Source organism: Stomoxys calcitrans, chromosome 1, assembly GCF_963082655.1.
Source record: "Stomoxys calcitrans chromosome 1, idStoCalc2.1, whole genome shotgun sequence".
Taxonomy (NCBI): Eukaryota; Metazoa; Arthropoda; class Insecta; order Diptera; family Muscidae; genus Stomoxys; species Stomoxys calcitrans.
Genome location: NC_081552.1, coordinates 199,828,756 through 199,853,943, shown reverse-complemented (window position 1 = coordinate 199,853,943; position 25,188 = coordinate 199,828,756). Strand labels below are relative to the sequence as shown.

At 41.2% G+C, this 25,188-nt stretch overlaps 1 protein-coding gene across 8 annotated transcripts in view; it reads right to left on the bottom strand.

Moving 5' to 3' along the window:
- LOC106083888 (RNA binding protein fox-1 homolog 2) overlaps positions 1–25,188 on the bottom strand; it is a 776,024-nt gene that overhangs the window by 172,858 nt on the left and 577,978 nt on the right. For all 8 annotated transcript variants that reach the window (XM_059370360.1, XM_059370351.1, XM_059370355.1 and 5 more), the window contains exon 3: positions 3,404–4,336. In XM_059370360.1, coding sequence (XP_059226343.1) covers positions 3,404–4,336 — 933 coding nt within the window. The remainder of the gene's footprint in view (positions 1–3,403; positions 4,337–25,188) is intronic.

The following is a 25,188-nucleotide window of genomic DNA, read 5'->3' as shown; positions in this document are numbered from 1 at the left end:
GTGGCTAGCCTCTCATCCACCGGAGTAAAGCTGGAAACAAGGTGTTTCAGTCTCCGTAGTTTGGTATGTCTGAGTTTGGTATTCCTGGTGTGACTGGCGACTACACAGATAATTTGCGACCCAGCGTTTCAGGCCTAGTTAAAGGGACGTGTTGGCTATGTCCTCAAACTGTTTGGCATGGCTGACCCATGTTACAGGACCTAACGAATGTCTTCGTTAGGTCCAGTGACATGAGGACCATCCTATCACATGGCCTGGGCTGATTGAAGCCACGGCAAATGTGTGCGTTGATGGCATGCAAAGCAGTTGTTGTGCTATGACGTCATCGAAATCCATGCTGATGCTCTGCGAAGGGAAATTCTATTAGGAGGTTTGCGAAGAGTAATATCTCAAGCGTCTTTGCGATCGGTCTGTATGACTTCCCAAACCTCCGGTCCTTTCCAGGCTTCAGTAGCGGGATCACTCTGCCCATTTTCCAGACATCGGGAACTATAAGAGTGTTCAAAGACAGGTTGAGGACAGCATTAAGGTACTCGAATCCAGGTTGATCCAGTTTCTTCAGCAGCAGTGTGGAGATTTCGTCAGGGCCCAACGCCTTGGATGGTTGTCCATCGGCTCGGAGATCACGGAAATTCTCCTACGAGGCTCTTGGCTACTGGTGAAAGAAGGGAGATCGGTATGTATGACTCCCCTTACTCGGGTTTTTTTCAGGCTTCAGTAGCGGGATCACTCTGCCCATCTTCCAGACATCGGGAACCATTAGAGTGTTCACAGACAGGTTGAGGACAATAGTAAGGTACTCAACTCCAGATAGATCCAGATTCTTCAGCATCAGTGTAGATTCCGTCGGAGCCCAACGCCATGCATGATTTGGCGCCACGGACGACATTCGTAACTTCGCCCAAGATAAAGTGTAATGGCTGTGAATCGGCTCGAAGACCACGGATACGACAAATGGCTCTCCTCTTTGCACTGCCACTCTTGGCATTCACAAAAATTGACGGCTAAACAACCTGGCGCAAAAGTAACTGAGTTTGTGTCCTGTTCGAGAGTGACTTAACAGTAGACCACAGCTTGCCTAAATTGGAGCCTAAGTTACTTTGCTCCAAGTGTTCCGGCCATAAATTCCGCTTATGTCCGTTGACTATCTGGGTTTAATGAAATCCATACAAGGAATCTCTTCAAGCTCGTCTGCGAGTATAAAGCGAGCGGCTGCTGAGTTAATGATGTCTTGGAATTTCCTTTCGGCAACTAGCATATCCAAGCGGGGTTCGCTTCTCTAAAGCGGCGATTGGTGTACTCTCTGAAGCCAGCCCAATCGGCCTTCTTCTGATTGATAAACGTCCTGCGCTCAGAGGTTATATAGTCGAGTGGTCGATCGATGGTGGGAGTCATGGGGAGGTGGTCTGACCTCAAAGAGATGACTTGGCAGGATGCGTCACTCAGGAGATCAGCGAATGCAATGGAAATGTTTGGCAAGCTACTACACCTCTTTGTTATCCTAGTGGGGGCATCCTCATTCATCGTGCCTAACGTGGAGCCTCTGCTCTGTCAAAGCTATGCCTCGCTGAACGTTACCTAGGGGAGAATGCCATGAAACGTGATGCACATTGAAGTCTCCGGGAACCTTACCATTATTTGGGACACAGCGACCAATCGGCGGTATAAACACGTTGTATAGCACTATCTCGGAGGCACCGTACCTGACTGCTATCCCCATGCACTTCATGTTGAGGTCACTAGCGAGAGGCGCAGGCGAGATGGGTCTATACTGCACGGAATGGTGTATCACGAAGGCCAATCTCCCACCTCCATTCCTTAAGAGATCCTTACGTAGCACATTGTATCCCTGACAACTGTGCAAGCTACAGGTGTTGGTCAGCTTTGTCTCCTGGATCCCTGCAGCCAATATATTTTTCCGATTCATTAAATCCACCATCTCCTCGATCATGCTTCGGAGACCGTTGCAATTCAATTGCAAAAATCATACACTTCCCGTCACTGGACTGGCAATATTGAGGCTGGGATGCTGCTGTTGCGTATAGTGCCGCACGGGGGAGGTCAGGGGGGGTCACATAACTTACGACGACGAGCATACCGAAGGCGACGACGACGACGCTTGTGATCCACTGCTGTCTATGTTCGCACAGCACTTTCCAACATATTCAGTGTGACTATACTTCCGGAGTGATGTAAAGCCAGAGCAAGATCGGAAATGTAACCACTCCAGGCATCGGTAACACCTCACCGACATCGACCGCTGATGAAGGGGGTTCTGAACAGTACCACGGTCCGGGGTTCTTTTCAATCCCGGCACGGATCATAAGCTTGCGGAGAAGGCACACCGGGATATGCCGCTCCCATGACGAAAAAATGACGAACACGTACACTGAGACGGGAGCCCTTGCCAATGGGGTCAATCCGGGGCGTACAACCGGCTGTCATGGGATTCGCACTTCAGCATGCCTTTTGAACGTGGCTATAAATAGGAGTACCCTTATCATTGAGCTTAAACTTGAATCGGACAGAACTGTTTGAAATATAAGAAGTTTGCCCTTGTTGCTTATAGGGATGTTCATGGGAAAATTTGCATTTGCAAACTTCAGCAGCATAGAGAATAGTGGACTCCTTTAATAGCTCAACAAATTCTATAGGGAGATTGACCTATCAGTAGGTCAGCTTGCATTGTATTCAAAATAGGTTCAGAGTTCTACTGCTCATAACGTCAGGGTAAACTGAAACATAATAAACTTAGGTGCTCAAGGAGGCCACCGTGGCGCAGAGATTAGCATGTCCGCATATTGGTACGAGTCTCGCCCAGAACAGCAGAAAATGTTTCTCAGTGGCGACATTTGTGACCCTTCATATGAGCTCCATAGTGCCCGTATTGGCTTTCTTGCCCGTATTGGCTTTTATGCCCGTATTGGCTTTCTTGCCCGTATTGGTTTTCATGCCCGTATTGACTTTTGTGTCCGTATTGGCTTTTATGCCCCTATTGGCTTTTATGCCCGTATTGACTTTTATGCCCGTATTGGCTTTCTTGCCCATATTCGCTTTCATGCCCGTATTGGCTTTCATGCCCGTATTGGCTTTCATGTCCGTATTGGCTTTCTTGCCCGTATTGGCTTTTATGCTGACATAGTCTTTGTGGGGGCGATCCCCCAATTGTTACCATACGACAAAATCTCTAAAAATTCTAAGAAAAAGTATTGAAACCGGCAACTTGACCAGAACTAAAGGTAGACAGACCGGCGAACGTATGAATATGGCTGAAACAGTTCGCAATTCTTAATCGATTGGCATTATCAAAAAAAAAGTTAAAGCTCTTCTCCTTTTTGGCGTTGAAAATTTGTTGTTGTAATTAGGATTTAAGAAATGAATTTTTGTTGTTGTAATTACTCACCCCAAACATGGCTCTTAGATCCGGATCGCGAAAGCGAAATGGTATATTCGAGACATGCAAACGTTTCGGTGTGCTCTTGGCATCGGTGGCGGTTGTCGTCAGTGCGGAAGAGGTTTGAGGTGCCACAGAGGTTACGGTGGTATTATGCTGATGCTGTTGGTAGGGGACTAGAGCTGATGATAGACTTGTGCCGGCAGTTGATGCATTTGGCATGGCAGCTACAGCTGCTGCCGCAGCATTTAAATTCGCTATAACCTGGGCTGTGCTGGAAGAGGGTAGGCCACCGCTGGCAGTACCAGTGCCCACCAGGGAGGACATTAAGGATTGATTGTGAACTAAGCCTGCACCACTGGGAGTTGACATGACAGCTGGCAAAAGCCCAGTGGCAGCCGATGTGGCTGTGACAGATGTGGCAGCTATTGCTGTGGGCCCAGCCGATGTAAGCATTTGTTGCTGTTGCTGCTGCTGCTGTTGCTGTTGTTGACTTATTGCTATGTAGCTCTGTTGCTGTTGTTGTTGTTGCTGCTGCTGTTGTTGTTGTTGCTGCTGCTGCTGCTGGTGTGTGTTTGTAAGCTGTAAATCGCTGCTGGGCGATACTGCCGAATTTAAGCCATTCGTTGTGCTGTTGCTATTGTTAATGTTGTTAGTGTTGCTGCTGTTGCTGTTATTGGTGGCATCTGCAACACTACCGCCTGCGGTAGCTGATGTGTTGCTGTTGTTTGCGGTGCTAGAGCCATTAATGGCTTGACTTTGGCTTGAGGATACAGCAGCTGCAGCCATTGCAGCATTTGCTGCGGCTGCCACAGCAGCTGCATTATTCGAAACGGTGGAAGCTGCGGACAATGTTGTAGATGAGGTTACAATGCCACCACCAGCATTGCTGGTGGCAGACTGTGTGATGGCATCATTTTCGGTTTTTACCAATACTGATGTCTGAAATGGGAAGAGAAAAGGAGATATGGGTTATTGAAATGTTGGGTGTCAAACAACAAAAAAAAAGGCAAGCCGAAATTTTGTTTCAATTAGAACCAACTTTGGTCAAACCTTTTATGAAATTTTCAATGAAAATTCTAAAAACTTAAAAAAGTTTGCCCTATTAGGTAAAAACCTTGAAATGTTTAAAAGAAAAACCAGTTCTAAACATTTTTTTTGTTTTAGGCCAACATTTTACGATTCGTATACCCACCACCATAGGATGGGGGTATACTAATCCAGTCACTCCGTTTGTAACACCTCGAAATATTAGCCTAAGACCCCATTACATTTTTATATTCTTGATCGTCTCGACATTCTGAATCGATATAGCCATGTCCGTCCGTCCGTCTGTCGAAATCATGATAGAGGTCTAACGCTTAAAGCTAACCGCTTGAAATTTTACACAGATACTTTTTGTTGATGTAGGTCGTTGGGGATTGCAAATGGGCCGTATCGGTTCAGATTTAGATATAGCTTCCATATAAACCCATCTCCAAATTTGACTTCTTGAGCCCTTGGCAAGCTGCCATTTTTGTTCGATTTGGCTGAAATTTTGCATGTGTTGTTCAGTTATGACCTTCAACAACTGCGCCAAGTACGGTCCAAATCGGTTTATAACCTGATATATCTCGCATATAAACCGATCTCCAGATTTGACTTCGTGCGCCCCTGGAAGCCGCAATGTTTGTCCGATTTGGCTGAAATTTTGCTCCTAGTGTTCTTTTCTGACTTCCAACAGCCGTGCCAAGTGCGGTCCAAATCGGCCTATAACCTGATATAGCTCCCATATAAACCGATCTCCTGTATCGACTTCGTGAGCTCCTGTATACCGATCGACTCAGAATCACTTTCTAATTCAATTTAGCTATGTCCGTCTGTCTGTCTGTCCGCTGTCCATGTTAATTTGTGTACATACTACAGGTCGCAATTTTCATCCGATCATTTTTAGATTTAGTATGGGCATATTTTTCGGCCTAGAGATGAAGCCTATTGAAATTGGAAAAAATCGGTTCAGATATGGATATAGTTCCCATATATATGTTCGTCCGATTTGCAGTAATGCTGGAGTAAAATTGTCATTTGTTAACCGATTCTCTCGAAATTTGGCAGGAAAGATTTTCTCTTGACTCTGGACATTACTGGTGAATTTCATGGAAATCGGTTCAGATTTGGATATAGCTCCCATTCGCCCGATTTTCAGTAATAATGCAGTAAAATGGTCATTTGTTAACCGTTCCGTTTGTTCTTGAAATTTGACAGGAGGGATTTTCTCATGACTCTTGACATTATTGGTGAATTTCATAGAAATCGGCCCAGATTTAGATATAGCTGTCATATATGTATATAGCCCTATTTTCACTCCTAGAGCCACTGCAAGCGCATTTATTGACCCACCTTGCCAAAATTTTGCAAAACGCTTTCCTCGACGACTTCGACAAAGTCTATAAAGTTTGCTTGAAATCGGTTCAGGTTTGGATATAGCCCCCATATATTTGTTCGCCCGATTTGCAGTAATAATGCAAAAAAACGGTCATTTGTTAACCGATTCTCTCGAAATTTGGCAGGAGGAATTTTCTTATGACTCTCGACATTACTGGAGAATTTCAGAGAAATCGGCCCAGATTTAGATATAGCTGTGATATATGTATATCGCCCATTTTTCACTCCTAGAGCCACTGCAGGCGCATTTATTGACCAATCTTGCCAAAATTTTGCACAACGCTTTTCTCGAAATATGATACGGATTGTTTAACAACCCATCGGAAAACATCCGGCGAGGTCCATCTAAATTGTTTCAGAATTAGACCTAGCTCCAATTTTGTACGGAGTAGGGTATTATAAAGTCGGCACCGCCCGACTTTTGTCTTTTATTACTGGTTTTCAAAAAAATGTGTGCGTGTTAAAGTGTTCTTCCTAACCAACTAAATACTAAATTCCCATGAATAGTCCACTAAGGAACAGGGGATACTTCCCTAATACCAATGAGTGCAGTCCGATTAAAGTTTAAAGCTCATTGAGTCCGATAGGCGTACCGCATAGCGACACCACTTCTTACAGATGCTTTCACAAATGTAGCCAGCATTAGTAAGGGGATAAACATCGCTGAAAATTTTTCTAATGTCCACGCTGGGATTTGAACCCAAGCGTCACAGGCGGACATGCTAATCTCTGCGCCTCGGTGGCCTCCCTTCTTCCTTACGTACTTGTAACAAAATTGCCATGCAACTTAAAAAGGTTCTATGAAAGTCCTAATTTGTTTTTATACCCAGTTTCAATTTGGTTTTGATTTTAGGAAATTTTTCTTAAATATGAGGATTTCTTTTTTTAAATTTAAAAAATTTTTTTTCTTTTAACATATGTGTCCCCAAAGCCTTTTTAAGCACAAAATCAACCTAAACAACCATAGTTCCTAAAAAAGAAGCCAAAAAATGAGAACAACAACAAAACTAGAAAAATGTCAAACAAAATCACGAGTTGAGAAATGTTAACGTCAACAATACGACATGTAAGTGACATAAGAGGCAAAATAAGCAGACAAGTAAAAGTCAAGTAGAAATTCAGCTCTAACACACTCAACTGCACTATGTGGTGATACGAGGATTCTAGTTGACAGCCACAGAGACAACCATGCCGGGATAAATAGACACACCAATAAAATGTAACACAAACACACACTTAAGCACATTCACACACAAACTCACAAAACCCCTATACATATGGCACATATGCATAAACTTAGAGTTAAATATATGCAAATAATAATAATGGATATTGTGCCACAGACTGACATCAGAAATGCCACAGAATATGCATCCCCAAGCAATAATAGTGCACACATGAAGTAAGTAAGGACCAAAGATGGACAAAGTCGACCTTTTTGATTTCCTACACCACTGATAGCGTTGATAGTTATAAAGGAATGCTGCACGACAAATTTCGCTAAGATTGATGAAAAAGGGACTTATATCACTGCAATACTAGCTGGTCCGATGTGCTTCGTTACATCCCATAGAGCGTTTTAAGCACCCACGCACAGTGGGATAGAACCGAAAGCAACTAGTAAAAAATATGCCTTGCATATAAACCGATCTTGGATCTTGACTTCTTGAGCCTCCATAGGGCGCAATTCTTATCCTTATTCTTATATCAAATATGGTCTGACTCGGTCATTAGCTTGATACAGCTCCCATATAAGCCGATTTCCCTATTTTACTTCTTGAGCCTCTAGAGGGCACAATTCCTATCCGGTTTGGCTGAATTTTGGCATGACGTGATTTAATCGGTCTTTTTACCTAATATAGCTGTCATATAAACCGATCGGGAATCTTGACTTCTTGCAATTATTATCTGGTTTGAAATTTTGTACAACGGCTTCTCCCATGACCTTCAACATACATATCAAATATGGTCTGAATCGGTCTTCATTCATTCCATTATGGTCCGAATCGGACCATAACTTGATAAAGGTGCAATAGCAAATCTTTTGTCCTTTCCTTTGTTTGCCTAAAAAGAGACACCGGGAAAAGAACTCGACAAATCCGATCCATGGTGGAGGGTATATAAGATTCGGCCCAGCCGAACTTAGCACGCTTTTATTTGTTAGTAGAACATTTAGTCACCCTTCATATTTTTCCTAGTTGTACCAGAATGCCAAATTATGAATGCCCTAGCTCCATGCCCTAGTACCACTTTTGGTATCAAAATGTACGAATTTTGTATAGAGCAATGTGTCACCCATCATATATTTCCTAGTTGTACCTACATGCCAAATTTCAGACCTCTAGCTCCATGTGTAAAGAAAGTACCAAATGGTACCAATTGCGGTACTAAACGTATGTTTTCTACCGTTACCCGTACTATTTTCCATTTTTTCTTTTGACCAAATTCAATGTCAAAGTCAAATTTCAAAATGCTACCTCTATCCATCCGCCCTGCACAAAGTTTACCCATTTCGTACCTTGGTACTTTTTTTAGTACCTAAATGTAGAAATTTCCAAAAACTCTTTTAGTCACCCCACTAAGGTTGCCATAGTGCAGCTAAGTTCCAAAATTCCGAGCTCTAGTTCAATTTACAAAGAAAGTACCAAATAGTACCGATTGCGGTACTAAACGTACTATTTCTTTCACTTCCGGTACGATTTTCCAATTTATTTTTTTACAAACCTTATTTGTTCAAAAACACTTTTTTTGGGCCCAAGAACATAATTCTAGCTCTAGCTCTTTCCGTTCGCGCTGGGAAATTATGTACCATTTCGTACTATTTGGTACTTTTTAGTACCTTTCCGTTCGCCTTGGGCAAATATGTACCATTTCGCACTTTTTAGTACCTAAATGTACGAATATCACAAAATTCAGCCTTATCCAGTGCCTACGAACAAAACCAACATTCGTGCAAAATTTCTTAATTCTAGCTTTAGTCGTTTGGGCTCTTTTATATATTGGATGGCCAAAAAGTAATTGCGGATTTTTTAAAAGAAAGTAAATGCATTTTTAATAAAACTTAGAATGAACTTTAATCAAATATACTTTTTTACACTTTTTTTCTAAAGCAAGCTAAAAGTAACAGCTAAAAACCGACAGAAGAAAGAATGCAATTACAGAGTCACAAGCCGTTGAAAAAATTTGTCAACGCCGACTATATGAAAAATCCGCAATTACTTTTTGGGCAACCCATTATATAGATATAGCCCCCATATAAATCGATTGCCGGTTTTGACTTCTTGAGCGCCTGGAAGACTCAATTTTCACCAGATATGGGTGAACAAGCGGATCACGAAGACCCTGAATGACTAGCTTGTGTCAGCATGTTCTAGAGCCAAGCCAAGGGACAAATAGCTACCGCCATGGTGGATCCCAGAGCTGATTGGTCTAAGGAAGGACTGCAGAAATCTCTTCCACAGACCAAAAGCCACAAGAGCATCACACGATTGGGACATCTATAAGGCTGAGCCAAGGAAATATAAGACCGAGCTGAGAAAGGCTCAGAACAAATCCTGGGTAGAATTCTGCAGCTCCGTGGAGGATACATCTGAGGCCTCTGGGCTAAAGAAGATTCTGTCCCCTAAACCTATTATGGTGGGGTATATTCACAAGTCAGAGAATGTATGGACAATGTCTAGTGAGGAAACACTAGAACTACTCGTTGATACACATTTCCCGCGAAATTCTCCAACGCACAAGGTGGCGCCAGAAAAGGTTGTCACTGGTATGCATTCGTCGGAGGCCATTAAACTGTGTCTGAGCTGGTTGGTCTAAGGAAGGACTGCATACAACTCTTCAACAGGGCGAAAGCCACATGAGCACCACACGATTGGGACATCTTTAAGGTTGAGCTACGAAAATATAACTCAACTCACAACTCATTTCAGCACAAACGGATAATAAATGTGGCTTTTAATGACCTAAGACCCTAAATCAGCAGATCGCTCTATATGGGACTCTGTCAAGATACAGTCCGATCTTAGTCCATCTTAGCCAGTCTATGGACAAAAAAGAATCGGTGTAAGTTCAGCTTAATATCTTTGTTTTAAGATATTAAAAGACTGTTAAAATCCAAGGCGACTCGGTTTTATATACTGTACCACAATAGTGGTGTAGGGTATAAAACCAAAGCTGAAAATTATGGAGACCAGAGTAAAAGGCAGGGGTAGAAAATCACCCACACTTTACTCAAACAATAGAAAGGATTATTCAAAAGAGAAAACAATTCCAACTACAACGATAATGGAGACGAATGAATAAGAGGGCAAAAAGACGAAAATGACATTTGACAAATCAAGTGCATAAAATAAGGAAATTCCTTTGGAGGGGGGAAAGAAATAAAAGCTGAGTGTATCTTAGACCGTATGTAGCAACATTGTTGCCAAGATATGAACTCGTATCCAGAAACTACGTCAATTATTCATAGATATGATGACATTAAAAAAAATTTTAACAATTAAAAATTTCTCGAAAACAACTTCAAATAAATGTGCCGCTTGCGTTTTGCACTCACCATTTGTGAGTATTTTATCCATTTGCAAGCGAAGTGTTTCTGCTGTGTTACCCTTAGAGCAAAACTAAGACTGGGGCAAGCTCGACAACTTAACAACTTGATGGTAGAGACAAAATAGTTTTTGTTGTAATACTTTTTTTTCATATGTCTTAACGATAGATACACCATCACATTTTCAGGTAGATGTGTATCGAATGCATTCATCATACAGGCAATAAAACTGACAAAAAAATCATCATGTCACTTTATGAATGAGGTGCTGCCAACAAATATCCTAAAGAGAGATAGAGGCAGGGCGATATTGTATAGAAAAGTTTTATTTGCATTGAAAGCACTTGGACGAAGAAGAAAAAAAAGAGGGCACACGCAAATATTCAGTTCACTTAATTCATAGAAAAATAAATCAGGTTATATGAAAAGGAAACGGAAGTGTAGACATCTATTGCAAGGAAGCAAGTGTAAAAAGTTGCAAAATCGTTAGGGGGAAAGAAATAGAAAACTGTTTTAACAAGTCCTTAATATGCCATAGCATTTCGCCCATATAAGTTTTGATGATACTATGTCTCAAGGAGTATGAGACATAAAACATTTTAACACAAGTTGAGAGTTAAAATCAATTTAAAAATTTGAACTTTGTTACAAAAAGGTAATCCCAAGTCTATGCAAATGGGCTGCGATAGAAAGGATACATAAAAAGTAATTATTAATAATTATAATAGCATATTTAAAGCCTAGCTATATCGAAATAGGGTCCGATCTGGACCGAATACGGCTTGGGCATTGAATGGTCTAATAAGTCATTGTTCAATTTTGTAGAACAACATATTGGTCTTTTTGGTAACTATATCCAAATATAGATCGATCTGAACCATATACGAAATGAATGTGGAAAAGCCTTACATAAGTCACTGTGTCCAATTTCTGTGAAATCGGACAATAAATGCGTCTTTTATGGGCCCATGACTTTAAATCGAGAGATCGGTTTATATGACAGCTATATCCAAATCTGAACCGATCTGGACCAACTTGAAAAGGGATGTCGAGGGCCACACAACACAACTCACTGTCCCAAATTTTGGTGAAATCGGACAATAAATGCGCCTTTTATGGGCCCAAAACCTTAAATCGAGAGATCGGTCTATATGGCAGCTATATCCAAATCTGGATCGATCTGGGCAAAATTTAGGAAGGATGTCGAAGGGCCTAACATAACTCACTGCTCGAAATTTCGGTGACATTGCATAATAAATGCACCTTTTATGGGACCATGACTTTAAATCCAGAGATCGGTCTATATGGCAGCTATATCCAAATCTGGACCAATCTGGGCCAAATAAAGGAAAGATGTCGAAGGACCTAACAGAACTCACTGTTCCAAATTTTGGCAAATTTGGACGATAAATGCGCGTTTTATGGGCCCAAATCCTTAAATCGAGAGATCGGTCTATATGGCAGCTATATCCAAATCTGGACCGATCTGTGCCAAATAAAGGAAAGATGTCGAACGACCTAACATAACTCACTGCTCGAAATTTCGGCGACATCGCATAATAAATGCACATTTTATGGGGCCAAGACTTTAAGTCGAGAGATCGGTCTATATGGCAGCTATATCCAAATCTAAACAGATCTGGGTCAAATTAAAGAAGGACGTCGAAGGACCTAACAGAACTAACTGTTCCAAATTTTGGCGAAATCGGACAATAAATGCGCCTTTTATGGGCCCAAAACCCTAAATGGCAGGTATATCAAAATCTGGATCCATTTGGGCCAAATTCCAGAAGGATGTCGAAAGGCGTTATCGAACTCACTGTCCCAAATTTTGGCGAAATCGGATATTAATTTTACTTTTTATATGCCCAATACCTTAAATCGAGAGATCGGTCTATGTGGCAACTATATCCAAATCTGAACAGATCTGAGACATATTGAAAACGAATGTTGAATGGTCTAACACTACTCACAGGGATGTCGAGGGGCTTGACAAAACCCACTGTCCCAAATTTCGGCAAAATCGGACAATAAATGCGCTTTTTATGGGCCCAAAACCTTAAATCGAGAGATCGGTCTATATGGCAGCTATATCCAAATCTGAACCAATCTGGGCCAAATTGAAGAAAATCACTGTCCCAAATTTCGGCAAAATCGGACAATAAATGCGTCCTTATGGGCCCAAAACCTGAAATCGAGAGATCGGTCTATATGACGCCTATATCAAAATCTGGACCGATCTGGGCCAAATTGCAGAAGGATGTCGAGGGGCTTGACATAACCCACTGTCCCAAATTTCGGCAAAATCGGACAATAAATGCGCTTTTTATGGGCCCAAAAACCTTAAATCGAGAGATCGGTCTATATGGCAGCTAAATCCAAATCTGGACCGATCTGGGCAAAATTGAAGAAAATCGCAGTCCCCAATTTCGGCGAAATCGGACAATAAATGCGCTTTTTATGGGCCCAAAACCTTAAATCGAGAGATCGGTCTATATGGCAGCTATATCCAAATCTGAACCAATCTGGGCCAAATCAAAGAAGGAGGTTGAAGGTGCCAACACAACTCATTGTCCCAAATTTCGACAAAATCGGACAAAAGCGAACATAGCGCCCTAAGTGTTGCCACTGTTGCAGAGTGTCAGATCTGCCAGAACGCCGCCCTCCGAACTGCGACGGACTGTCTCCTCAGTTCTCATGTGGACCACCTCCATCAGGAGACAAAGATTTTACCAGTGCGAAGACATAACTACATGCTGTCTAAGCCATACTTTTTGGGCTGTTATCGCAGAGATCATCCAAATCATTATCTTGTGGATAGATATCCATCGCACAGAAGCCTTAAGGTAGATTTACATGATCTAGAGCGTGAGGTTCAGCGTTACAAGAGAGAACCTCTAGATCAAGCAGGTCCAGACAACATTCATGCAGACACGGTAGCAGATATGGTAAAAAGCCACCGGGTGAATGTGGTCCTGGGAGAACGATTGCTTCCCATTGCACCTGAAGAAATTGACCTCCCCAGGCAAACCACAGCAATTCTGGCTTAATTAAGTTCCGGCAGATGGAGCCGCCTCAACTCCTACAGAGCAAGGATTGATGCCGACGTGCAAGATGGATGTCCCGATTGTAACCAGGGACCGCACGATACATGTCACCTGTTTAACTGACCGGCTAGACCCATGCGACTCAGATCCAGATCCCTCTGAACGCACCCCCATCTTAGTCGCAGAGTTTGTGGATCTGTACACTCAACAGAATCAAGCAGACGATAGATAGAACATAACACACTGCTCTCATAATGGCGCCTGGATGCGTTAGGAAACTCATTTAGACAAGATCTATGGAGTTTTGTGAGTATGAACTACAATCGGACACACACACGCAGCAGTGGTGGAGCATTTGAACTCTGTTTATGGTTTGGTTTACTTGATTTAATCTAATTTAAGGTGCAAGGAATGGGAAAACATAGATACGGTATTCTCGAAAGGACTAGTCAGCCGCCACAGACGCACTAAGAGATTTTAGTCAATTATGAAACAGAGGAGGCCAGCGTAGCATAGAGGTTAGAATGTCCGCCTATGAGGCTGAACGCCTGGATTCAAAACATGGCGAGAACATCCGAAAAAAATTTTGTTTCAGCCGTGGTCAGCCTTTTAAAACTGACGACCTATGGGAGGTGCTATGCCTCTGTGATACACCGTGCGGACTCAGCTATAAAAAGGAGGGTGTTTATCATTGAGCTTGAACTTGAATAGGAGTCTACTTAAGACTTCCTACATGTTGCAGCGATCCATTTATTGGGCTTTGTGCTATAAGGCGTTATGTACGCCTACAGATAAATCACAAGGCCCAAGAAAACTTTGAGCGTTAAGCCCCCTATTAAAGCAGATATTACGCCAAAAAATATTTGGGATTTATTTCCGTCGGGCGTTATGGCCGGTTACTCTTCTTTTATAATCAATCCAATTAAAGATTTTGTAAGTAGCACAGAATTCCTAACTTCGATTTTTTTCGAGGTTACTTTTTTGTATTTAGAGTGCACAACAAGCCGATTACTGGCTAAAGTGTTTGTCCATAGTGGTTTGGGGCGGATTAATATCCGCACCCTCTTTTCAATCTAACCTAACCTATAAGCCATCTCGGTTTTACCATAATTTTCGAAAAAAATTGATTTTTATCCCACAGTGTTATTATAACCTCCAATAATCACATGATAACCATTTTCATGAGCAAGAGGCTTTTCATTACCAACAATTCCATAAATACTTTAAGTAAAACGCCAATATGAATAGCTTGACTGTAGATAGTTAACGCCCACATAACCCCCTCTAGAGAGTGATTTAACGGCTCAGTCGCTTACTTCGGTGAACTCTTGTAGTAAAATGCATAATAAATTCCATAAGGACAGGCCCACAGGGTGGATAGCAAACTACTTCAGTAACTCCAGGCAGATCACCCGCGCAAGGCAAACCGATAGCAATCTCAGCATATTGTGAAGAAAATTGCGTTAAATAAATTGTTTCTGTAGGAATTCCATTTCTCTGCCTTCAGGGCTTGCCTTGAATCTGTATGTGTTCAATGGGGAAAGGACATAATGTGGGAGAAGACAATGTTGGATTTTAATAAAAATTCCAATTGACAATTTCTTTGCCACAACGTGCCTTCATACGTACATACAGGGTGGCTGATGAAAGCCGCTACCAAAAAAAAATGTAATAACTTTTTTTCTATTTAATAATAATAATTTAATAATTAATTTAATTAATTAATTAATTAATTTAATTAATAATAATTTAATAATTAATTTAATAATTTAATTTAACATGAATAAAAGAAAAATGTATTCCATACACCGAAAAAAAAATGTAGCAATATTCATCATTGTAGCAATATTCATCAGCCACCCTGTATGTGTACTCGTAAACATATGTATACGAAAATACCGCATGTATTGATTTCTGTGGCATGCATAAAATTGAATGCAATAATACACCAAGGCACACAAAGAAGGAAATGTGCGATGTAAAAGTTTTTGTTTTTTATAATCCAGTTTTTATGGGGATTTTGAGGTTAAGTGATAAAATTGCTGTTTAAGAAATGTTAATTGCTTTATACAAAGAGCACGGGTGCGTATGAGTGATATTAAAGGATTTTCCTAGGGGACGAATGATTTACAAAGTGATTTGTAACACTCATACGCAGCGTTAAATCTTTAGTATTTTTCTAAAGAGACGGCACAATTTGAATTGCATGAAAGGTTAATGTTAAAAACAAACTTCTCTGACCTACAATACAGATTGCCATGTTTTTACCAAAGCGTCATTAACTTTTTGTAATGCAAATATGCAAATATTATTGAAAATCAGTATAAAAATCTTCTTTTATTGCAGGAAAGATCATCGAAAAAAGAGAAGAGAAACCTTACTGACAAAACAAATATTTTGCGAGATTGCATATAAAAAAACAACCACTGCAAAAATAACCCAAAATATAAGAAGAAAATGTAAATATACAGGAAAATTCCTTTCACAGTTCCGCACACGAACACAGATAAAACGTTTGCCCTTATGAGAGCCCACATATAAACACAAAGAGCTGAGGAGCATTGGTAGATGTGCCCTAAACCTATCTGCGTTGCCAATAAAAAGACATGTGCAAAAAGTAATCCCGGATGATAACTTCAAATGATGTGATGGCATACATACGAGTATCGTGCAGCACAAGCATGCTAGTCGGCAATCGAGCAGCGAACGAATGTCACCACAGCATAGCAATGCTGACGAGGACCAAGGCAACGTTGATGATGATGGTGACGGTGATAGCTTTAAGCACACTTTCAAAGGATATGATCAATAGCGTAAGGATGTGCATGAAATATTTATACTAGGTGGGAATGTACAAAAAAAAATAAATAAATATGAATAAAAAATAACTAAAAAACAAATTAAAAAGTGAATTTCTTACAAATGTAATTTTTAGAGGCGAAATTCGGCCGGCCGAATCCTAGGAACCCACCACAATTCATTCTGCTAAAAATTAATACATACTTAATTTAGTTGAAGGGCATACTGTCAAACCAGCAAAAATTTAAGCTACTAGGAATCGAACAAGGATGATCGAGAGACCGGTTTACATGGAATCTAAATCAGGTTATCAGGTTATAGACTGATTTGGACTGTATTTGGCACAGTTGTTGGAAGGCATAAAAGAAAACTATATGCAAAATTTCAATCAAATCGGACAAAAATTGTGGCTTGTAAGGACTCAAGACGTCAAATCGGGAGATCGGTTTATATGGGAGCTATATCAGATTATAGACCGATTTGGACTGTACTTGGATCAATTGTTGAAAGTCATTTCAACATTTCATTTCATGCCAAAATTCAGCCAAATCGGATAAAAATTGCGGCTTGTAAGGGCTAAAGAAGTCAAATCGGGAGATCGGTTTATATGGGAGCTATATCAGGTTATAGACCGATTTGGACCGTACTTGGCACAGTTATTGGGAGTCATAGCGAAACATGTCGTGCTAAATTTCAGCCAAATCGGATAAAAATTGCGGCTTCTAGGTTCTCAAGAGGTCAAATCGGGAGATCGGTTTTTGTGGGAGCTATATCAGGTTATAGACCGATTTGGACCGTTCTTGGCTCAGTTATTGGAAGTCTTAACGGAAAACTACATGCGAAATTTCACCCAAATCGGATAAAAATTGCGGCTTGTAAGGGCTCAAGAAGTCAAATCGGGAGATCGGTTTATATGGGAGCTATATCAGCTTATAGACCGATTTGGACTGTACTTGGCACAGTTGTTGGGAGTCTTAACGGAACACTACATGCGAAATTTCAGCCAAATTAGACAAAAATTTCGGCTTGTAAGGGGTCAAAAAGTCAAATTAATAGATCGGTTTATATGGGAGCTATATCCAAATCTGAACCGATATGCTCCATTTGCAACCCGCAAACAACCTACTTCAATATTAGGTGTCTGTGCAAAATTTTAAGCGGCTAGCTTTACGCATTCGACCGCTATCGTGATTTTGAGAGACGGACGGACGCACATGGCTAGATCGGCTCAGAACGTCGAAACGATCAAAAGTATATATACTTAATGGGGTCTTAGACGAATATTTCGAGATGTTACAAAACGGAATGACTAGGTTAGAATACCCCCATCCTATGGTGGTGGGTATCAAAATGTCAAAAAATTATAAATGAAAACTTCAGGCCCCAGTATCTATTTATAACCTCCACCATAGGATGGGTTGGGAAATAATTCTAGTCACTCCGTTTATAAAACCTCGATATAATGTTCTGCCACCTTTTAAAGTATTGGGTTGCCCAAAAAGTAATTGCGGATTTTTCATATAGTCGGCGTTGACAAATTTTTTCACAGCTTGTGACTCTGTAATTGCATTTTTTCTTCTGTCAGTTATCAGCTGTTACTTTTAGCTTGCTTTAGAAAAAAGTGTAAAAAAGTATATTTGATTAAAGTTCATTCTAAGATTTATTAAAAATGCATTTACTTTCTTTTAAAAAATCCGCAATTACTTTTTGGGCAACCCAATATATAAAGGGCGATCTTTTTAGCTTTTATCTTTAAACTTCTCACACACGTTTGCTGTTGTGTTTCACTGGCAAACATCTTCAGTTTGGTCTATAATTAACCACGAATAGTCTTTCAAACGACTAATACTTGGCAATTATTCAATTTCATTATCAAAATGCGTGTTCTGTTTAGAAAGTTCATAGCGCGCTTCTTCTTCTTCAGCGACGAAGCTCACTTTTGGCTCAATGGGTACGTAAATAAGCAAATTGTCGACATTGGATAGAAAAACAGTAAGAAGCAATGCAAGAGCTACCAATGCATTCAGAAAAAGTCACAGTTTGGTGCGGTTTATGGGCTGGTAGCATCATTGGACCGTACTTCTTCAAAGATGATGTGATCGTAACTTAACTGTGAATGGTGAGCCCTACCGTGAGATGATATCCAATTTTTTTTTTTACCCAATGTGCAAGAGCTTGTCTAGCATGACATGTGGTTTAAACAAGACGGTGCCACATGCCACATAGCATGAATAACAATGGACTTATTGAGAGGCGAGTTCGGTGACCATTTTATTTCACGTTCGGGACCGGTCAATATGAACCAGTTTGCGTTAATGGAGAATATAGGCGTCGTATGAACCACGAGCTGTATGACGACGATAGCATAGCCATACGTATCAAAATACAAGGGCTGCGTGGGCTAGATCATGTTGTCAGAATGGATGAAGAAACTCCAGCAAAGAAGTCATTTGAAGGCAAGTGGTGGGTGCCAGAGATTACAAAATGGGCGCAAAGGATCAAGGCGCTTGGAACACTATTCTACGTTCGGCTAGTGGAACAAATGTTCTGTCATAGCCAATTCAAGTAAAGTATAAAAAAAATCATCGTCGCGCATAGTTAAGCATGTCCTTTTACAATGGTTCACGCCTGGGTTCGAATCCCACTATAGATGCCCGCGTAATTCGATTATGGGCTGGGCGCTCCTCTGATCTTAAATTTGGATATCAGATTTGTTGTTGTTGTAGTAGCAGTGTGTGGTACACTGTGGCGGCAGCCCTTGCCGATGAAGGAATTCATCGGGTCAATCCGGTACATACAACCGGCTGCCATGGGATTGATTTGTATTTGTAAATTGCTGTAAAAGAGGCCACCGTGCTGCAAATGTTGGCAATTCTCTAAGAATCCAGCTGTATATGCCCGCTCAATTTGGTTTTGGGATGGGGCGCTCCCTGCTCCTACTTAATTCAAATTCATATCCTCAAGCTGCAGTAAAAGAAACCACAGTGGTTTAGTAGATTAACAGAAACGTGGAATGCATAGGTTTCGAAAATCAGAAATTATTTTCAGCGATGCTTATCCCACTGAATTTCCCATGAACATTCCACTAAGAAACAGGGGATACTTCTCTTATATCAATGAGTGCAGCCCGATTCAAGTTTAAGCTCAATTATAAGGGACCTTCTTTTTTATGCCGAGTCCGAAAGGCGTGCCGCATAGCGACACCCCTTGGTAGAGAAGTTTGAACATGACAGGATACCTCACAAATCCAATAAAGTGGCAGTCATTAGACTCACTAAGACGTTTTCGTCCATTGTGATACCACAGGAACAGAAGAAGAAAGATGCCTTCTAGTTCCTACCATAGCACCATCCAAATCCCTTTAAAAAGCCCAAAAACTTGCGAATGTTCACATCCGCAAAATCAGACAGGTTCTCTAAGAAATGAGAACCTAAAGTGCAACACTTTCTGACCGCTAAAGAGGGACACACACACAGTAGGTCTTGATATCCTGAAGTCTCTTCTTCTTGATATCCTCACAGCTTCTGCAAAAGTCGTTGCTGGCAACCTTCAGTCTGTCAGCATGTTTTCCGCTTATACAGTGACCTGTCATGACGGACACAATGACTGAGGCGGCTGTTCTAGCCAGTAGACCTCTTCCAGTCTAGATTAGGCCACATAGTTTTGGAATGTTCACAGCCCCCTCTTGAGGACCATCTATCATTCGTTGCCTTTCGGGCCTGGTCATAAAAACTGAGCTTACCTGTCGCTAGAGGCATACACCTAGTTCCAATCCCCAGGGATATCTCAGTTCTACATTTTTGGAGTACACCCCAAAGCCCAATAAATTTTTTTTTATGTTCACGTCGGGATTTGAACCCAGATTTGCTAACCCCTGCGACACGTTAGTTTCCCTTATAAGAATAGTCTCGGAAAAGTTATTGCAAGAATTCCGTGCTGCTCACACAATTCCTAATCATTTCCAAACTAAGTCAGTTGAAGTTTAGAATCGTATCAGCCAACCAAGCGGGTAGAGTTGCCTCTTTGAAATGATAAAGAGTAGGACATCCAAAGAACTGCTCAAATACAAACAGCATGCCTATGTCAAGGGAAGGTCGGTTGATACTGCCCTGCACGAGGTTGTGCATAAAATAGAGGAATCCTTCGATGCGAAGAAGTACACATTGGCTGTATCCATTGACATCGAGTGGGCTTTTAATAATGTGCGGACCGACACATTGATCCATTACTCAGACCAGTACCGGGAAGACCCGGTCCTTAGAGACTGGATAAACCATATGCTAAGGAACAGATGGATACATTGTGTGTCCCATGGCATAAATATAAGGGAGTAAGTGGCACAGGGCACGCCACGGGGCGGCATTTTATCGCCACTCCCATGGGTGACCACCATAAATGACCTATTACGGATGCTGACTGAGGAGGGATTTGAACCCGTCTGCTATGTTATAATACTTCTAATGGGTAGACATCCGAACGAGCTATGTAGAAGGGCCGAAAGGGTCTTGCATATGGCATATGACTGGGATAGACCCAGAGGTCTCAATGTTAACCCAGAGAAGACTGAAATATGCATGTTCACGAGGAAGACGAAGGTGGGCGAATTTAACGCACCACGTTTCCTCAATAAGACGATTTCTGACAAGGTCAAATACTTAGGTGTGATCTTGGACAGAAAACTGAATTGGAAGTGTCCCATTCAGGAGCGTACTGAGAAGGCTCACAGATGTTGGGCACTATGTAGACGGGCCGTTGGCTCAATCCGAGGATAGTCCACCAAGTCTACAAGAGCGTGATTAGACCAATTCTTACTTACGCCGCAGAAGCTTGGTGGGCTGCTATGGAAAATGCAACATAAGGACCATACAACAGGTTCAGAGAACATGTTATCTTGGCATAGGCGGAGCGATGAGGACCACACCCACGAAGGCACTGGAGATTTTTCTAGATATCCGACCCACAGACATACAGATTTAGTATGAGGCAGCCACTGCGGCTATGAGACTTAAGGCGATGGGAGAATGGATTGAGGATGGGAGCTCATACCATCGCGGAAACCTGGAAGGAAAGGAAGAGATTTCCGATCGGATATCTAAGATGAACCTTGAAGTCGAGTGCGAGGCTCTGCTGCCAGTCTTGGATTGACTGAACCCTAATATTGCCATGTGGAAGATCATGTTACACGGATGGATCAAAGCTCGAGGACAGAGTGGGCCTGGGCGATTACATTGAGAACCCAGGGACTGAGATCTGTTTTCGACTGCCTGATCATAATACAATCCTGCAGGCGTGGATTCGGCCGATCACGGAATGCTTGAAGTGGTGTGGTGCTAACGCACACCAACAACATCCAGAATGAAACTGTGGCCGCACTTCAGCCTTAGTGCGACCTTGGCGACCGGGGCAGTTTCGAATATAGACCCCAATGGGCGGCATATCCAGCATCCCCTACAGACCTGCATGCGGTGCCGATCTCAGTGCCTTCCTCGAACTTGCCAATGCCCCTTTGGTCAATACTGGTCTCACAATGGCCTTATACATCCAAAATATCATCTTGGGGGTTAACCTTCACTTCCTACCAAACATCCTCCTGCAGGAGTAAAAAGCGCACAGTGTCTTACGGCTACTTTTCTCCGTATTCCTCTTCCAGGATAGCTTGGATTCGAGGGCTTAGCCAAGGTATTTCGCCTCCATCGACAACAGCAGGGTGACGGACTTCGAGTATGAACATCTTTACGAACAGTAAAATGGCCATAAGGGCAATAACAACCAGGAGGGTAAGGTCACGAACAGTCTTGCAGTGTAAGAGGGAGATTAACGCTTTCTCTGAGGATGAAAAAATTCTCATCGTTTGGGTGCCGGGCCATAACGGAGCAAGGGAGAGTGAAAGGGCAGACGATTTGTCAGTGGCCAGAGAACTGCCCTCGATAAACTTGGTTAATCCGAAGCCGAAGAAGTCCTAAACTGAACATGAAAAGTGACTGTTGAAGACTTAAGTGGTGAATGTAATCAGGATTCACCTGGGATAATACTTGGGAACTTAATCCTAGTCTAACCATAGTAAGGCCCCCCGAAGAGTACCAAGATGAACTTGGAAAGGCAGCTGTTGGAGAGGCCTCAGGAGAAGGAGGCCTTAGGGACCTTGGCCCCAGTCAAACCATAGCAAGGTTACGATTAACATCAAGATAGTATGGTTACGATTTACTTAAACCTTTTAGCCACCATTAGGTGTTCCTCTTGAATATAAAAATTCGATCCACCCTTATCAATATGCATGGAATATATTGTAGATGAGTACTCTTATAAGTGACATTGCCTGAGACCCTCTTATTCCATTTTTTTTGCAAAAATAATGGAAGTCAATTCCAATATAAGACTTTTCGAGTTATTTGTGTTAACATACGAATGTGTGTGTGTGTTGGTGTATGCTTAATATTTACACATTCATTCATATGCATACATTTAAGCATTGTCCCACATAACTGTCTTTCAATGCAATTGTTGAAATCATAAGTGCCACCAATGTGTGCACGTTTGTGTGTGTGTGTGTGTAAGACCCCACATTTATACATAACATACTATAGACAAGTAGCTCGTAGTTATTCTTGTTATTATTACATAAAGACTCTTTAGTGTCCTTTGTCCTCTTTGAAACAAGCAACATTTGTTTCAACACAAATCGTCGAAAGGCCATTAAGAGTTTTATTGCAAATGGCAATGCAAAAGAAAAATATCATTATAGGAATTATTCTGTAAGTAAAAATGTAATAAACGCTTAAAGCGATTTAATGCCTCGCCCTCTTTCTCTTAGACTTTTCCACAATACTTTTGGGTTATTTCCCAAAAAGCCAATATAACAATGGAAATTCTAGGAGCATTGAGAATATTGCTCTTATGTGATTTCTTGAAAATACTCCATAGACACAAGAACTTCCAATAAATCGTAAGGCATTCGTTAACATCTGGAACACCGGCGCATCTATACAATTTAATACAAAAGTATTGCATTTGTTTTCTTTTCCCAATTCAACAGCATTTGGGGGGAAAAGGAAAGCAAAGGTACATAAATTTCCATTAAACGAATGTGGCAAATATATAGCGGAAATTTTTTACATTGGCAAATTTTTGTGAAATCATTGCATAACAAGCATCCTCCGGCAAAAAAAAAAGCGAATCAGAGGCGAAAAAGGGAAAATATGAAACTAAAGAATGTCAATATTTATTATGGCCAATATCGTAAAAGCACCTGTATAACACAGTAGATATATGGCATTACTGCAACGCAGCAAAAGGGAAATGAACAAAAATCTTGACGAAATTCCATACGTTTTATGAAACATATAATTCTTATCAATTGGCAAATAGCTACTTGATTTAATCAAAACAAGTAAAAAAGGCGTTCAATTCGGCCGGGCCGAACTTTGGATACCCACCACCTCGGGTATATACGTAAACCACCTTTTATCAAAATCCGGTGAAAATTGCTTACCTTATGTCCCATAGCAGTTATATCGAAATATGTTCCGATTTGGACCAAATACCAATAAGAACAAGTCATTGTTCAATTGTGTATAACAAAATATTGGTATTTTTAGTAGCTATATCCAAAAATAAACCAATTTGAACCATGTAGGATACGGATGTCGAAAAGCCTAACTTAAGTCACTGTGTCAAATTTCAGTGAAATCGGATTATAAATGTGGCTTTTATGGGCCTCATATCCTAAATCGGAGGATCGATCTATATGGCAGCTATATCCAAATCTGGACCGATCTAGGCCAAATTGAAGGAAGATGTCGAGCGGTCTAACACAACTCACTGTCCCAAATTTTGGCAAAATCGGATAATAAATGTAGCTTTTATTGGTCTAAGACCCTAAATCGGAGGATCGGTCTATATGGCAGATATATCCAAATCTGGACTGATCTAGGCCAAATTGAAAAACGATATCGACGGACCTAACACAACTCACTGTCCCAAATTTCAGCAAAATCGGATAATAAATGTGGCTTTTATGGGCCTAAGATCCTAAATCGGAGGATCGGTCTATATGGCAGCTATATCCATATCTGAACCGATCTGTGCCAAATTGAAGAAGAGTCTCGAAGGGCCTAACACAACTCACTGTCTCAAATTTTAGCAAAATCGGATAATAAATGTGGCTTTTATGGGCCTAAGACCCTAAATCCGCGGATCGGTCTAAATGGCAGCTATATCCAAATCTGGACCGATCTGAGCCATATTGAAAAAGGATATCGACGGACCTAACACAACTCGCGGTCTCAAATTTCAGCTAAATCGGATAACAAATGTGGCTTTTATGGGCCTAAGACCCTAAATCGGAGGATCGGTCTATATGGCAGCTATATCCAAATCTGGACCGATCTGAGCCAAAATGACGAAGGATGTCGAGTGGTCTAACACAACTCACTGTTTCAAATTTCAACAAAATCGGATAATAAATGTGGCTTTTATAGGTTTAAGACCCTAAATCGGAGGATCGGTCTATATGGCAGCTATATCCAAATCTGGACCGATCTAGCTAGAAAAAGAAAGAAAAAGGATATCGACGGACCTAACACAACTCACTGTCCCAAATTTCAGCTAAATCGGATAATAAATGTGGTTTTTATGGGCCTAAGACCCTAAATCGGCCGATCGGTCTATATGAGGGCTATATCAAGATATAGTCCGATATAGCCCCTCTTCGAGCCTGACCTGCTGATGGACCAAAAAAGAATCTGTGCAAAGTTTCAGCTTAATATCTCCATTTTTAAAGACTATAGCGTGATTTCAACAGACAGAAGGACGGACATGGCTAGATCGTCTTCGATTTTTACGCTGATCAAGAATATATATACTTTATAGGGTCAGAAATGGATATTTCGATGTGTTGCAAACGGAATGACAAAATGAATATACCCCCATCCTTCGGTGGTGGGCATAAAAGATTTAAATTACTTTTAAAAAAGAAACCA